The sequence below is a fragment of the Pongo abelii genome, chromosome 1 (genome assembly GCF_028885655.2).
Source record: "Pongo abelii isolate AG06213 chromosome 1, NHGRI_mPonAbe1-v2.0_pri, whole genome shotgun sequence".
Lineage (NCBI taxonomy): Eukaryota > Metazoa > Chordata > Mammalia > Primates > Hominidae > Pongo > Pongo abelii.
In genome coordinates this window covers 176,323,317-176,339,748 of record NC_071985.2, presented here as the reverse complement: position 1 = coordinate 176,339,748, position 16,432 = coordinate 176,323,317, and the positions used below count along the sequence as shown (strand labels likewise).

The 16,432-nt window shown below is 44.1% G+C and overlaps 1 protein-coding gene across 2 annotated transcripts in view; it reads right to left on the bottom strand.

The window, feature by feature from the left end:
• The window catches only part of FYB2 (FYN binding protein 2), a 109,670-nt gene extending 93,438 nt beyond the window's left edge, over positions 1 to 16,232 (bottom strand). Inside the window, exons 1-2 of one of the 2 annotated variants that reach the window (XM_054534158.2) lie at positions 15,909 to 16,232; positions 8,603 to 8,986 (exon numbers count right to left, since the gene is read on the bottom strand). In XM_054534158.2, coding sequence (XP_054390133.1) covers positions 8,603 to 8,611 — 9 coding nt within the window. In that variant the 5' untranslated portion in view covers positions 8,612 to 8,986; positions 15,909 to 16,232. Of the gene's footprint in view, positions 1 to 8,602; positions 9,029 to 15,908 lie in introns of those variants that run through there. The other variant, XM_063712203.1, reaches the window with a different exon arrangement.
• Positions 16,233 to 16,432: the final 200 nt, after the last annotated feature.

Genomic DNA, 16,432 nt, shown 5'->3' with positions numbered 1-16,432 from the left:
GTTATTTAGCTGAGAAATGCCAGTTTCATGTAAAAAGCCAGAATAATTGAAGGGCAAAATGCATCAGGCACTGCTGCCTGGAACGCACAGCTTAATGGAACGTTAACAGAGATTTTTCTTTGGGTTAATTAACAAAAGGAAATAATAAGACTCTAATGTCAGGTGATGTTGTCATTTTTCTGATTTTTTGGAAGGGAGTTATATTTGGAATACATTGCCCCTTTCCACAATCCTTCACATCCTGTGTGTTTCTCTATCACTGTATTTACCATCTTTTATTATCAATATCTGTTTACTTTTCTGTTTCTCAGTAGATGGTGAACTCCTTCAGTGGATATCATCATCATCAACAGCAGCAGCAGCAGCAAGAGTTAACACTCACTGAGCACAGATATGCACCGGGCATGATTCTAAGTGTTCTCTATATATTAAATCATAGAAGCGCTAGGGGAGGGACTGTCATCAGGCAGGTAGAATCAGAGAGGTCAAATAACTTGCCAAAGTTCACACAGCCAAAAAGTGGTAGCACTGGGATTCAAACCCAAAAGCTGAAGGTTTAAAGCACACATTCTATAAGAGTTCCTCTCTCTCAGAAACTCTAGAATAGTGGTATTGTATCCAAGAAATTCAGCTTCAAAATGCATTTTAAAAGTTTTTCCTTTCTTGCTTTCAGCCTTGAAACACACTTTAAAACTTTCTTTCCCTCCCTTCCCACCTGACACTCCCTTGCACTGCCAGCTTATCTAATTATGTGCTTACTTAGAAATTCCAGGGGCTAATCTTGAAACAAACCAGCCCATGGCGACCCAGCTGTGAAATTCCAGAGATTACCTCCAGGCAGTTTGTCAACAACCCAGCCATTGTTGAGATGATGCCAGCCCTTGCTCCAGGTGGACCATGACTCAAGACAGTCACTGGAACAAGACAGGGTTGTCACAGCAAGTACCACAGACTATGTGGCTCAAACAAGAGAAATGTATTGCCCTACACAGGCATAAGTGGCAAAGACCAAAGTCAACCAGAGGTCTTGAGACTCCCAATCCAATGCTATTTCATCCAAACCACAACTTGGAGAAAAGGTTGTTGTAATGGACAAAAAAGAAAAAAAAAAAAAAAGCAGCAACACATACTTTTGGATGATTTTTTTAAAAGGGTGTGGAAGGTGGTTCTTCTCTGTTAATCTTTTAAAAGTTTAAGTGATAATGCTGCTTTGTTTTTCTATATCGACTTTTCAGTTGTTAAAAACCTTTCCTAACCATTTTTTTTTTCTTTTTCTTTCTTGCCTAAGATTACACTCTTGTCTTTGAGGTAAGCCATTGGCTAATTCATCAAAAGTGGAGGGTAGAGGGCTCAGAAAGTGGTTTGAATTTTGATATCAGCTCTGCTACAAATTTTGGATTGGAGAATTTTGATTATATCAAAAACTACGAATATTAGTCTAGGATTTTATTCTTTTCATAGTACTTTCAAATACATTATTCTATATAATTTTGTAGACAAATAGTTATTATTAGACACACCTAGAGATGGGAAATCTGAAACTCAGAGAAGTGATTTGCTCAAGGTCACATTTCAAGTAGATGGCAGACGTAGACTCAAATTCAGGTTTCCAGTTTAAAGATTTTTTTAAAAATCTCTGTCCTATATGCCATTCACCATCACTATGGTAAAAAGAACCAAACTAATGGTTAGGAATGGGGACTCTCGAGTTAGACACAGTTTGAATTTGAATACTGATTCTACTCTATCTGTAAAATGGGGAAGATGATTAACAGTAACAATACCATGAAGAGTAATAAGTAAAACCACTTTTTCCAGTATTATGATACAAAATTGCTTAATTATTATTTCTGAAGCACTTTATTTGTAACTTCTCTGTATTTAATAGGTCTTAACAAAATGTTTCATTATTTTGATGAATCTTTAAAAATCTCCCCAGGGGCTTGTTATTTCAGGTTTTACAGATGTGAAAAGCTAAAACCCAGAATTCAGTGATCAGGGAGGAACACTGACCATGGTCGCAGGATCATTTCTGCGCATTTTCCATGCTGAGGGGCAATAAACACTTCTCAGATTTCTTCTCTGAAGAGATAAGCACAGCTGTCATTTTGGGAAAGGTCAAAATAACAACATGATATAAAACACTTCCCAGGTTGATGGGGGAAGGGTAGTGCACACAGTTATTTACATAAATTCTCTCGTTTTATTTGCTGATACGGTTCATTTATTAGTTGCTAGGATTGTCACAGCAAGTACCACAGACTATGTGGCTTAAACAAGAGAAATGTATTGCCTTACAGTTCTAGAGGCAAAAGTCCAAGATCAAGATGCTAGCAGGGTTGGTTCTTTTCTGAGGGTTGTGGGGGAAGGATCTGTACCAGACCTCTCTCCTTGGCTTGTAGATGGCTGTCTTCATGTTCACATGGTGTCTTCCCTGTATCTTCACATTGTCTCACCCCTGTGCATCTCTCCAGGTTCAAATTCCCCAATTTTATAAGGACATCAGTCATACTGATTAACTCCTACTCATGAACTCACTTTAACTTGATGTATTAGTTCATTCTTACACTGCTAATAAAGACATACCTGAGACTGGGTAATTTATAAAGAAAAAGAGGCTTAATGGGATCCCAGTTCCACATGGCTGGGGAAGCCTCACAATCATGGTAGAAGGCAAAGGAGGAAGGGAAAAGGCATGTCCTACATGGCAGCAGGCAAGAGAGTGTGTGCAGGGAAACTGCCTTTTATAAAACCATCAGCTCTCATGAGACTTATTCACTATCACGAGAACAGCACAGGAAAAACCCACCCCCATGATTCAATTACCTCCTGCCAGGTCCCTCCCATGAAACATGAGGATTATGGGAGCTACAATTCAAGATGAAATTTGGGTGGGAACACAGCCAAAACATATCATTTGATCTCCTCTGTAAAGAACCTGTTTTCAAATAAGGTCACATTCTGAGGTGCTGGGGGTTAGGACTTCAACATGAGTTTGGGAGGGGTGGATGACACAATTTGACCCATAACAGTCCACCTGTTATTACTATAAGTTATTGTTTGTAGAATTAACTGTACTTTGAGTTCATGGAGCTGTTCTAAGCTCTTTAAATGTATTAATTTATTCAAACCTCGCTTGACTGTTAAGATGTAGGTACTATTTTTTCCTTTATAAATGAGATAACTGGGACACAGAGAAATTAATTAACTTGCTCAACTCTGAACAACTAGTAAACGTGGAGCCAGAAATGTAAACCAGTCATGCTGGCTCAGAGTCTGTGCTTTTAAGCACCAGGATTTTCTGCCTCTGTGAGCAAGACAAAATCCTTGCTCTCTGGGATCTCACAGTCTAGACCTGGGTCTGATCAAAGGTCCTGGGGTCTCTTGCAAGGCAGGGAAAGACCAATTGTGGCCAAGGGGTAGGGAAGGTTTCTCAAGGAGGTGTTGTCTGAGCTGAGTCATAAATGAAGTGATGTTCAGCACTCTGAAGAGGAGAATGTGCATGCAGATGCAGCAGGCTAGGAAACTGGAACATGAGGGATGTGGTGCGGGTGAGGAGGCTCGAGTTAGAGTATACAGGGCAGGCACCAGAGTGCCTCGGCTTTATCATCCAGGCCACAGAGCTTGGGCTGTACTCTGTGGGCAATGGGGAACAACTGGAGAAAATCTGGCAGTAGACTGACATGATCAGATTTTCCTTTTAGGACCATTTATCCCCAGGGGAAATGTGGGTGTGTGGTTTGGAGAAGGGAAGATTTGACTCCATGGGAAAGTAATGCCAGGCTAAATGCTGAGGTCAGCACTGCTGCATAAGGCTGGCTGAAAACAACATCAGCCCTCCAGTAGTACAGGTCACTTAATGTGTCACTGTCAAGGACTAAACAACACAATTCAAGAGGACTCTGTGGTGCAGCATCTCAGCAAAGATGAACAGGATGTGCCCAGTCTTTTGGACTTGTGACTAATTGTGTGATTTTTCCTTTTCTCCTTCTCAGAAATTCTCCCAGAACTCACAAAAAGCCTCACCCTAAATTATCTGAACTTAACCCAGGCCCAGTCTACTCTCCCAAGAACAAGCTAGTTTAAGAGCAGACCATCCTCATAGTACAGATCCTCTCAGCAGGTCCACTTGTGTAGACGTTACTCTATCTTGTGACTTATTCCTTAAAAATGGAATTATTCATGAAAAACCCTCCAAAATTGCTCTTGAAGCCTACATGGGGTTTCACAGACATTTAGACCTGGGTTCTGTCAAAAATAAGCCATGCGTGACCTTGGGAACATACTGCCATCACAGAATGTCAGAGCATGACAAGACCTCAGTGATATTTAGCTGGACCTCCCATCTTAGAGGTGAAGCCTCTCAGTGGCTGTCTTGGCTTACAGGATAAAGTATATATGGCATTGAAGGCCTTTCAATATCCAGATCCTATTTGCTTATTGGGATTCCACTCTGGATACTCTTTTTTTAAACTTTCTGCTCTAGTAGCACCTTGCTGCCAACTATCCCCAACTATACCCTGCCATATTACCCATCTCTGCTGCTCCACCCATGCTCTCCCTTCTGCCTTCTCCCCCTCCTTCACTTTAGCATTCCCTGATGAAATGCCACTTCCTTCTCCTCTGACATTCAGCTAAGACACCAGCTTCTCTAAGGAGCCCAGGATGAACCCCACCGCTTGTCAAGCATCCATTCTCAGTGCTTCCATCAAAGCTTGTGCCTTCCTCCATCAATCTACTTTTCATCAAATATGAAAATTGTATGTTTCCTTGACACTCTTCCCTGCAAAGGTGAACAACTAGATGGGATCTAGGTCAGGGCCCTTCTCAGAAATTCCAAGATAGGGCCTGAGAGTAGAGTCTACTGAGGAGATCTGACTCTGAGTTTACCCTCAAATTGAACAAGAACATTCATGGAGCAGCCACTGTAAATGGGGCACACTGGATAAGTCGTTATGAAGTGTGTTGGCATTTTCTGCCTCTGTGGCTCAAATTTCCCTGTAAAATGGGAGTTTCCAGACTGGTTGGTATTTGAGAACTCTCCCACCTCCTATATTTTATAATTCCATGACTTGTGCAAATCACTTATAAGAGGCAAAAGTAAACTTAAGTATATTTCAACTACAACTCCAATGCTCATTCATCAAAAATTTGAGCCCCATTTTGTAAGCTCCCTGACTGGCCAGTTCTCCCAGCTCAAAAATGCTACAATTCTCCCTTGTAATGACTGTATAACTAAGTGAAAACCTACCTGGCCCAGGGCATGCACTAGGCTATACCTCTGATTTAGGAAAAGAAAAACCCATCAACCTTTTTGTATAGTGTCTAAGCTATACAATAAAACAAAATTCTATAGGGTTCACTTCAACCTTATGTCTATGGGGAGAGAATGACTTTTTAAATAACTATACAGAATGAAGGATATATCTAATTGTCCTGATATCTGTTAATGAAAACAAACCACCCCAAAACTGAGTGGCCTAAAACAAAAGGCATTTTTCTGTATTTCACAATTTTGTGGGATAGGAATTTGGATGAGGCTCAGCTGAGTTCTCCCTCTGTTCCACAGGGTGTTGATAAAAGTCATTTGGCTGCATCTCACCAGTGGCTGGTCTAGTCTGGAGGGTACTGATTTTAGTCTTGCAGGAATGGCTAGAAGGCTAGGCTTAGCCGGAACTGTCAAGCAGAATGTCTACATCACGTGTCTCTAGCCAGAAAGTATTGGGGTATAGATTACTCACATGGGGGCTCAGGGCTGCAAGCGTAAGTGTTCTCATAAATGAGGTAGATGGGGTATGACCTTTTATGACACAGTCTCTGAAAGCACAGAGTGTCACATGTACCACACGGTATTGGTCAGAGTAGTCATGATTTCAACCGAGGGATGGGAACATGGGCACCATCTCTTCATGGGAAGATGTCAGAGAATGTGAGGCCAAGGTTAAAATCCCCCATATAACACATACTACAGTGCTATTCTAGATAATGTAGATATATTATCAATATGATACCTCCTGCCTGGGCCTCTTCCTTGAACTCTAAACCTGCCTATGTAGCCCCCCTAAACATATTGCTTCTAAAACCAACTCTTAATCTGCTTTCAAGCCTGCTCTGTGTTAAGTCATCTTCGTAAACCTTGATTCCACTCTTCCAGATGTTCCAGCTTTACAACTTGGAGTCATCAATAATTTTCATTTTTTTTCTCTAATCCATTAGTAAATCCTGCTGACCCTACCTTTAATCTATTTCCAGCATCTGACCACTTCTAGCCACTTCATTGCTAAGACTGGTCTGAGCCACCATCCTCTCTTGCTTGGATTACTGCAATAATCTCCTACCTGGTCAGCCAGCTTCTGCACTTTCTGTTTTCAAAACAGTAGTCAGATGATCCTTTTAAAATGTAATTTGGATTGTGTCATTGCCCTGACCACAATGCTCAGGTGGCTCTCCATTTTGCTCAGAGGAAATGTGCAAGTTTCAACAACGGCCTCCAGGGCCCTATATCATCTGACCCCACTCTCTCTGAACACTCTCTCCTTCACTTCCTCCAGCTCTAGTCATTCCTTGAACACACCAACAAGCTTCTGCCTCAGGGCCTTTACATCTGCTATTACTTCTCTGTAGAATGTTCTTCCCCAAGATATCCACACAGCCCATTAATTCCCATACCTTTTTCAAGTTTCTGCTCAAATGCCACCTTCCATTGACACCTTTCTTGAAACGATCTCATTGAAAATAGCAGTCCCTCTTCCTGCCTGACCATCCTTATACCCTTCCCTGCTTTGTGTATCTACATTGCACTTACTGCCATTTGACTCATATATAGATTTGTTTGTCTTCTCTCACTAGAATATGAGTTTTAGGAAGGCAGGTATCTTCAACCGTTTTGTTCACTTCTGCATCTGCAGCACCAAAGCAGGACCTGACCACACAAACCATGTCCTCAATAAATATATATTGAATAAATGAATATTTTGTTAATTTTAAAAAACAAAACAAATCCTTCTTTCAAGATGAGAAACCACTCTTATTTCTCTCTTTTTTTCTCTCTCTGAGCAGTGAAAGTTATATAAGCATATTAGCTTATCCCATAAAAATGTGATTAGCTAACAAACATGCTCTTTTGTACATTTTTGTCTAATTTGCCTAACATTCTTCCTGCCATCCTATTGTAATCCTTGCTAGTGATGCTTGGCTTATAGTTGGCACTGACACATGTAAGCTCATGTCCCAGCTCTGCTGCCAGTGGTATGATACTGAGCAAGTGATAACATTGTCAGTTACTTCATCTACAATAAATGGGGCAATGGCATAGACCGCACTGTATTGTCGTCAGACAAACTGAAATAATGGATGCCAGTGCGGATCCTGGCCCATCAGAGATGGGAAAAATGTAAGACAGTTTCCTTTTCTTACATGCACGCTAAATCTATTCAGCCTGGCACTTTCCTGTCAAGGAGGAATTTCTTAAAAGTTGCTAAGTGGTATGATAGAGGTGGGGGTGGCGGGGAGAACTCAGAGGAGGGAGAGGAAGTCATACCAACATGCCCCTGCTCACCCCTTTCCAAAACTCAGCTATTTGGACTGGAGTGATTTGCCACAGAGAGAAAGATGCCCTTTGCCCTGAGACAAAGGGGAGCTTTTCCTGACCAGCAAAAGCTAAAATGGATCCTCTGCCCTGATTTAAAACCAAACTTGTGGCTGAGAAGCCATATGATTCATGGGAGGAAATGACTTGACTCCAAATGTACAATAAAAAGTATGGAAGCAACACGCGCACACACACGCACACACTCGCACACACACACACACATACACACACACATATGCACATCAAAAGAAACTGACTTACTGAAGACGGAAATAGAGGAGAGTGGAGAATTGGAGAAGGAAAAAGGAAGACGTGGTCAGTCAGGCAAGACGTCTCCAACTGTGCCAATCGCACTCAGCCATCCAAGGGGCAGGGAATGCTGGTGTGGGGCAGGATACTTTTCCATACATCTCTATTTATACAAGCACCTCTGATAATCTCACAAAGGAGTTATTGTACCAGTAATTCTCTTTCATGAGTGAGGGACCCAGGGCTCAGGATGACGGACACACTTGCCCCAGGCCACACAGGTAACAAGGAGCAGAGCCCAGTCTAGAGCCACAAGCCACAAAAGAGCACTGCACAGCCGGCTTCCTAGCACCAAGCATTGCTCTCTGACCAGGAGGCCCGCTAATCACTGCAGAGGCCGGGTACAGTCCACAAGGGCAAGTAAACACAGAGAGAAGCCAGCAGGAGCTTCAACGGAGGATCTGGGAATAGGTCAGGAGTCCAGCTGGCTGGGTAGAGCTAGGCCACATGCTGTCATTCCTCAGCACCTCCTGTCCCCTCACACTCCAGGTGGCACAGGACGTGGCACACTCCTCTTCCCTCCCACCCGCCATGAGCAAAGCCAGTGTGAGCAGAAATGCACTGGCTGACACCTGACATGTTTATTCCTGCCCAGGAGGCAGCAAGCACAGGCAGTTTTTCCCCAGGGCTCTCAAGTGGGAGGAACTTGTCCTGCAAGAAAAGACACACAGAAAGCCGGCAGCAAAGCCGAGACAGCCTTACCCCTTCCATTGCTTTCCTCCAAGGCAGAGTCGGGGAGACGAGCCCAGCCTCTCAGAGCTGGGTCCTGGGGCCAACAATCCGCTTTCCTCTGTCTCTGCCAGCCAGGGAGCAATCACTTCCCACAGGACACACCTGAGCCCAGACTCCCCACCTGCCCCATCTGGGCCGAGGCTCCTCCCTTGCCTGGGGCTGGTCCAGGGCCGGCCTCCATCCTCCCAACTTGGCTTAGACCAGCACCTGCAGGGGGCCGGGGAGAGTCCTCCGTCTGCAGTCCTGCCAAGCCCACCTTTTCTCAGCAAGCGGCTCTTCCCACTGCTCCCCTCTGGCTGGTCTGACAGTCACTCACTCTCCAGGGCATTTCCCTTTGTGCCCAGGCAGGAGGAGCTGCGAAGGAATGGGGATGGCAGGCTCCTGTTAGTACAGACCATGCGGGCTGGACAGTGTGATCCCCGTTAGTAACAACCTCCGCCAGCTCCGCCCCTGCAGACGGCTACTTAATTTCACAAACCCTTTCTCACGGTCAGGGAAAACAAAGCCCAGCAGGACAGCGTGCCTAAGCCCACAGGGGGATTTAGTGGAGGCCAGAAAAGGAGCTAATATAAAGGAGCACCCTGTTTTTGGCCGGGTATTTATTGAGGCATTTGGATTCCCATTTTAAAAGGTGAAGAATGGCGGGGTGCAGTGGCTCACACCGGCAATCCCAGCACTTTGGGAGGCCGAGGTGTGTGGATCACTTGAGGTCAGGAGTTTGAGACCAGTGTGGCCAACATGGTGAAACCCTGTCTCTACCAAAAATATTAAAAAAATCAGCCAGGTGTCGTAGTGGGTGCCTGTAATCCCAGCTACTTGGGAGGCTGAGGCAGGAGAATTGCTTGTACCCGAGAGGCAGAGGTTGCAGTGAGCGGAGATCCTGCCACTGCACTCCAGCCTGGGGGACAGAGTGAGATTCCATCTCAAAAAAAAAAAAAAAAAAGTGAGGAAACTGAGGCTCAGAGAGATGGTAACACCTGCCCATGGTCACATAGGCAGTAAGTAGAAGAGCCAGGGTTGGAACCCAGATCTGGCTGACTCTAAAGTGATTTTATTTTGCTGGGGTTATTTTGTTTGTTTGTTTTCCTCACAGAGCTGGAGATGGAAACCCAAACCTCAGTTGCCAGTTTTGGGGCTTGCAGCTCTCCCAGGGTTGGGGATGGGCAGAGTGGGTGGCCTGTGCTCTGCTTTATGTGTAACCGGTGTGACTTTTCTTGCTTTGTCAAGTTCTTAGAAATCTTCTCCTGTCCTGACCAGGGAGAGGAGGGGTGGAGCACAGGTGAGGAGACCCCACCTGAGGGCCATTTCCTCTAATGGGTGATTCCCAAACCTGGCTGATCACCAGAGCTGCCTGGGAATCTATAAAAAATACAGGATTCAAGGTCCAGACAAGACCCTGCATCAATGCTTCTGGCCCAGGGACTGGCAGTTTGGATTTTATAAAAGCCTTTGAGGTCTGTGTATTTTAAACTTTATTAATGAATGACTCACAGTAAGATGTACCTTTTACATCCTTCCTTAATACACGTACACATCAGCTAAAAGAAAAACTCCCCAAAGCAGTACTCACTCTTAGTGTGTGTAATCGTGCCGATATTTTCTATTCTGTTCTGAGCCATGACATGCCATTGAATTAAATAAATGGTAGCACTTTCTTGACTTCATGACTCTCTCAGTTTGGCCAACACTGCTGTGTAGACTCTGCTCCCAGTCAGTTGGGGGGCCTATTTCTGAAGCTGAAGGGGACCCAGGCCAAAAGTAATCTGTAACTTTCCCTTAGCACTCTGGTTCATACTCCTATGTGTATAAGCTTGTAAATAAAACAATGGAGGAAGCTCTCGGGAGAACTTGGAGCCCTCCCCACAGTCCCAACTGATAATTGGGCTGTCAAATTCCTTTTGATCCTAGTGCAAGGGCTCCCCCTAGTGGCCTCAGGCCAGCCTACACTGGCAGAGGGGGTGGAGCAGGGCAGCAGGACTCTCATCTCCGCCTTCCTAGAAGGGCTGGGAGGTCTGCGCATTTTGCTTTGGTTTCTGGCTAGTTACAGTGCTAGGTCCTAGGCACTGATCATTGGTATCTGTTAGGGGTGGGTACTGTTTTGCCAGTCGGCTTAAGAGCTATGACTCTTGGAATGGCAGAGGATCCCTTGCTGTATGTCTTACGATCCTCTAGGTGCTAAACTCAGTTTCCCTACTAGCTGTTGGTCTTGGGAAAGTCAACTCTGAGATGTATGTTTCTCATCTGTAAAAGTAAATAAGAGTCTGGCAACATTGGCTTAAGGACTAATGGCCATGGGAAAATCTCCTGATAGGGTGGCTTAGCAATGAGTAAACACCAGTAATGTCAGTTCCTCTCTTTCTTTCCCCTCTTCTCCTCAATGGTTGGTGGCTGTGTCATTGTCAAAGTGCCCATGTAGCACTTGGATATATAAATGAAGTGGTATCATTTTATTTCCCTGTAATAATCCCAGTTTTCTCATGGGCCCGCATCCCATAAGTGGCAGATCCTTGTATTCATTTGCTATAAGGAGAACCCATACATGACTACATGGGAGGGTGAAGGCAGAAGAGGTGGGTACAAAGTGCAGACATTGTGGGGACAGTTTTGGATGGGAAATTTGAAGGTTGACCTAAGTTGCAACAGATATCACTACACCTTATGAATAAATATTTCAATTCAGTAAAGATGTATGAAATCCTGCTATATCCAAGGTGCTTTGGTGACCTCCTGCTAGCTTTAGGCCAGGGCAGATCTTACTGGCCTAAAGCCAGGAAGGTTTGCTTAATCATGGATAAAGAAATGACTGACTGAGCACCTACTGCCTGCTGGGATCAGTGCCCCAGACTTTGCAAGCATCACTTTATTTAGTCCTTATTATGATCCTAATTTTCCAGCAGAGGAAACTGAGGCACATACAAGTTAAGTCTCCTCTTCAGGTAACACAACCAGTGGAAGATCAGAGACTTCAATCCAGGAAGGCTGACTTCAGAGACGATGCTCACAGGTGCTCTGTTTGCTTCTATTTAAATCGTAGAGAAATACAGAATCATAAACTCACAGCATCAGAGAGCTTGAAGGGTTCTTTGAAGCAGTTTTTTCCAAACTCAGTTTTGAACGTAGTCTGTGAGAAAGCTTAGCAGATACTCAGGCTGAAGTTTGGCTCAAAATCTTCTAGATGTTACTAGTTGTTCAAGCCCCTAGTTCCAGTTTGCTCCTCTGCGTAGCAGGGATGACATGCCATACTCTCCAAAAAGGGCCCATCCATTCTTTGGGGAACTGAGCAGCAGAAATCAGTATTTCCAGCACATTCTTAATGTTTCCAAACCTTACTTTCAATCTCAGATTCTGCTTGGAGCTCTGCAGTGTCTCCTATTATGTTTCAGTCACTCCTTTCTTAGCAAACATATTACCTACACTTTGTATCATAAGCAATGGTGTGAAACAGAATACCCTGATGTAAAAAAAAAAAAGGAGCGTTTAAAACAGATCTGAAAATGGGAAATCATGTGCCCTCACCTCTTTCTAAGGTAAACTTTGAGCATTGTATGTTATATGATGACAAAGCCAGACTGTGTAGATTGATTGTCAGAGTTAGGCTGGTGCTGCTAGAGTAACCTATTATTAATATTAAAATTCTTATTGGTTAGATTAATCATTTCTGAGGATTTCCAGCACAACATGTAATTTATTTATGTATAATTTATATCCTGACTGCTTTCAAAAGGGAGAGAAGGAAAGATGAAAGAAGTTAAATTTATTGAGAGTCTATTGTGTAGCAGGCTACACAATTGCATATATTTTCTTCTATTCCTAATGACAATGTTGTGAGATAAGAGGTGCTATCTCTGGTTGATGAATGAAGAAAGTGAGGCTCAGAAAGGTTAGGCAGATGTCCTGGCCATGCGGAGAGTACAATTCTGTTTCTCCATCTGAACTCTGCCCTGCCCTAACCCATTGCTCTTTCCTCCATTCCATGGCAGCTGCAAAAGGGGTTGAGGGAGAGGATCGTTAAAAAAACAGGTAAAAAGGATGATTTGAAAGGAAGATAATAGCCATGTAGAAGACAGGGCAGGTGGGAAGCTAGGAAGGGATGGATAATCAGGACAGAAACATGAGACAATTCATATACCATATACAGTTATTTAAAGATAAAATATTTAAGGATAAAATGCCTAGAATTATCTTGGAGGTGTGTGGGTTCAAGAAAGGTCTTGCTTCCATTTTACCAGTTTTTGAAAAATGTTTAATCCAGCTGGTCTCTCCTTTGCCTTGAAGGAAGCTCGCATCTCAATTTTGTGCTCGTCTAAGTAAACAGCTTAATAAGTGTGTAATAATTTAGTAAGAGCTTTTTTGAAGTATGCTAAGCAAACATGACCAAGACAAGTTGCTTTTCTTTTAATAGTCTTTTAATAAGAATCTCAGCACCTTCTTTGAGCCAGGTGCTGTGCTTGGAGCTAGGGATGTAGCAACCCTTTTTGTTCTTGTAAAGAAACGGTCTTCCCCCACTAATGCCAGTTACATTATGTATGCATCACTCAGATGAATTATTAAGATGTTTTCTGATATGCTTGTCTTGTTGAGATCAAAGGAACACCATTCCTCTGTGGGGAGAAGATGGGGCTTGCCTGGAAATAAGAAATCTTTTCCAATGTCAATCACTCCCGTGTTCCATCATCCAGAAAAGTGAGTCTTTAGACAGAAAACTCAAGCAGGGAACCCCCATCTCTCTTTGGGTTTGTTTTTCTTGGGTCTGGACTTCAAGGCATAGACATATCACATGAATGCAATGTTCAAAGGCTCAGAGTACTAGGATGTAGCAGTGGTAGGTCTCTCCACAAAATCCACAGGTCAACTGGTATCTTAGTCTGTTTGTGCTGCTACAGCAAAATACCTTAACTGGGTAATTTGTAAACAGCATAAATTTATTGCTCACAGTCGAGGAGGCCAAATCAAGATGACTGCAATTTTTGTGTCTAGTGAGGGCCCCATGTCCGGTGAGGGCCTGGTCTCTGCTTCCAAGATGGCACCTTGAACACTGCATCCTCCAGAGAACAGAAGGGCTCAAAAGGGCCCAGCTAGTTCTCTCTGGCTCTTTTATAAGGCATGAATCTCTTAAGCTTCAGCATAAATTTTGGAGGAGACACAAACATGCAAACCATAGCAATTGGTATGTGACTTATGTCTCATAATTTAGGTAGCTGATTTCATATATGTTGGAAAGTTCTATCAAAGTCTAAGAGTTTGAACTGTTTCTCCTTATGAGGAGTTGGGGAGGCGGAGCTTCTCTCTCACACTCTTGCACACTCCCACGCATGGACTTAAGGCAGGTATGTGCACATCCCAGTGTTTGCAAAGGCATGGCTCCTGCTCTCAGGAGTTGCTGTTTCCGACTCTTTGTCATCTTGAAAGCAGCCCTAGGGATTGTACCTCCTTTTCTGCTTTAATGTCTATTTTTCTTCCTCATGTAGCTACATTTACAGAGTGGCCAGCGGCCCAGGCTCACACTGCCAAGAGCTGGTGTGACAGCTTAAAGGGAGGTGGGATGTGGTAGGCCCCACTACCATGGCTCCATGTGACAGATCTCAGTCGGCTAGCTCTGAATGAGGATGCTGGATGAGACAGGCCATTTGGCCTTTGTTCAGATTGCAAGGTAAGAGTCCTTTGTCATCAAAATGAAGGGCTCTTGGGAAAGGAGGTGGCCTGTGTCAATGAGATCCTGTTTCCCACTGTCTCCTAGAGCAGAAGATGCTACTCAAGCCACAGGGGAACAATCTGCATGCACATCAGCCAGGTGGAACTGAGCATGGAGGTCAGTGTATTCATTCAAAGGCATCTATCGCTGTGGCGGTTAATCACCTATGTAAACATTTGTAGAACTGAATGACCTCATTTGACGCTCACAGCCAGCTAATAAAGAAGGCAGGGCACATAATGAGTCCCCATTTTACAGATGACAGAACAGCAGCTCAGAGAAACGATTTGATCAGGGCAGGATTTGGGGAGTGTGGCATGTGGAAAGAGGAGGAGGGAGTTGGGAGGTCTAGAGAAGAGTGCTATAAACAAGCAACAGAACCTGAAAGCTCCACGCTTGATGTGGTCACCCTGCTCACTTGCTCCCTTCCTTTCTCTTGGCTCCCACCTGCATCCTGCCCATGCCCACATCCATGTCTCTTCATCCATTCAGGAAATGCTTACCTAATTTCCACTATGGTCTAGGTTAGACCAAGATACACAGTGGGGAACGAAATTCACACTGTTCTCACCCTACGGAACCTGTAGTCTAGTTAGGGTGTAAGGCACTAAACAAACATCTGAACCATATGAGTACTCATACCCTCAACTGCTATGAAAAAAATAGGGAATAAAATAACAAGGCCTTCCACTTTGTCAAAGACAGTCATGAAGTCTGGTCATTCCTGAATGTACTTACTCATTCATCCAACACATATTTATTGAACATCTACTCAGTGTGTTGAGCTAGGCTCTGTTCTATGGATTGAGGACTCACAGTGACCCACAAAACCAACTACCTGCTGCATTTCTCCCTTGGGTGTTTCATAGATACCTCAAACTAAACAAGGCCATAATTTAACCAATGATCTGACCCCCTAAACCTGCTCCGAGCAGCATCAAGCTCATCCTCTTTCTTGAGCAGAAAACCTGGACTTTCCTGACTCCCATTGATCCTTCACTTCTCAAGTGCAGTGGACTACGCCTCACTCAACAGCATTCAGTGAGCATGCCTGCTCAGCATGCATTCCCACAGTGGGTGCCTGATGGTCACTGGCACAAAGTAGGCATAATCTTTGCATCAAGGGAGTGAGAGTCTAGCTTCACCTCAGGAGATGACTAGACCTCAGAAACATCTCTTCAATCAATGTGGTTCTCTTGTTCCCCTCTATAGGGGGTTGTAGGTTTAGTCCTGGGAGAGGTACCCCCTGCTTTCAATCCCCCACCTCACACCAAATGAGTCTTCTTAGTGTTACCTGATTGATCTTCCCAAGACAAATCTGACCATGACACTCCACCATGGAAAACATCCTCTAACTCTCTAATGCCTACAGGAGCAAGTCCAAATCCTTCCCAGGACATACAAGACTCTTTAGAATCAGCCCTTTGGTGCTTTTCCAGCCTTGGCTCCCATCACTGGGCTCCCTATACCTGCTAGACTGAGTTTCTTCATTTCTGAGCTCTCCATGCTGCATCTGGCCTCTGGATGTTGGCCTATCCCGTTTTCTCTACCTGGAATGCTGTCCCTTGCATACCTGTTACCCACCTGTGCCATGTCCCTTAACCTTCCAGAGCTAGTGCCAGTGATGCCCCTGCATTGAGCCTTCTCTGATGAAAGCAGAAGGTAATTTACTCAGTTCTGTATTTCCACAGTTCCTTCATCATTCATCCCATAATTGGTCTTGCAAAAACAACACTGGTTTTATTCCTATCCATATGGTAGCCTCTGTGAGTCCTTCATAAACTCACCACCCTCCCAAGTATTTCTGAGGATCTTCAAAGGCAGTTTCCCAAGGGCCCCCAAGTCCGACTGTCAGCTGGACCCATCACGAGTGGCATTCACCATGGTCTTTCTTTCCAGCTCCAATCCAGGGCCCACAAAGCTGCTGGGGGAATTTCACTACTGCCACCAGAGGCCATCCATTATGACAACACCAGTGTTCTTGTGTGGGCTTGCATCAGACTAGGCGTGAAGAACTTCTGGTGCATAAACTCATTTTATTTTCACAACAACTGTGAGTAGGCACTCACCCCCCATTTTACAGATGAGAAAGCCAAGACCCAGGGAAA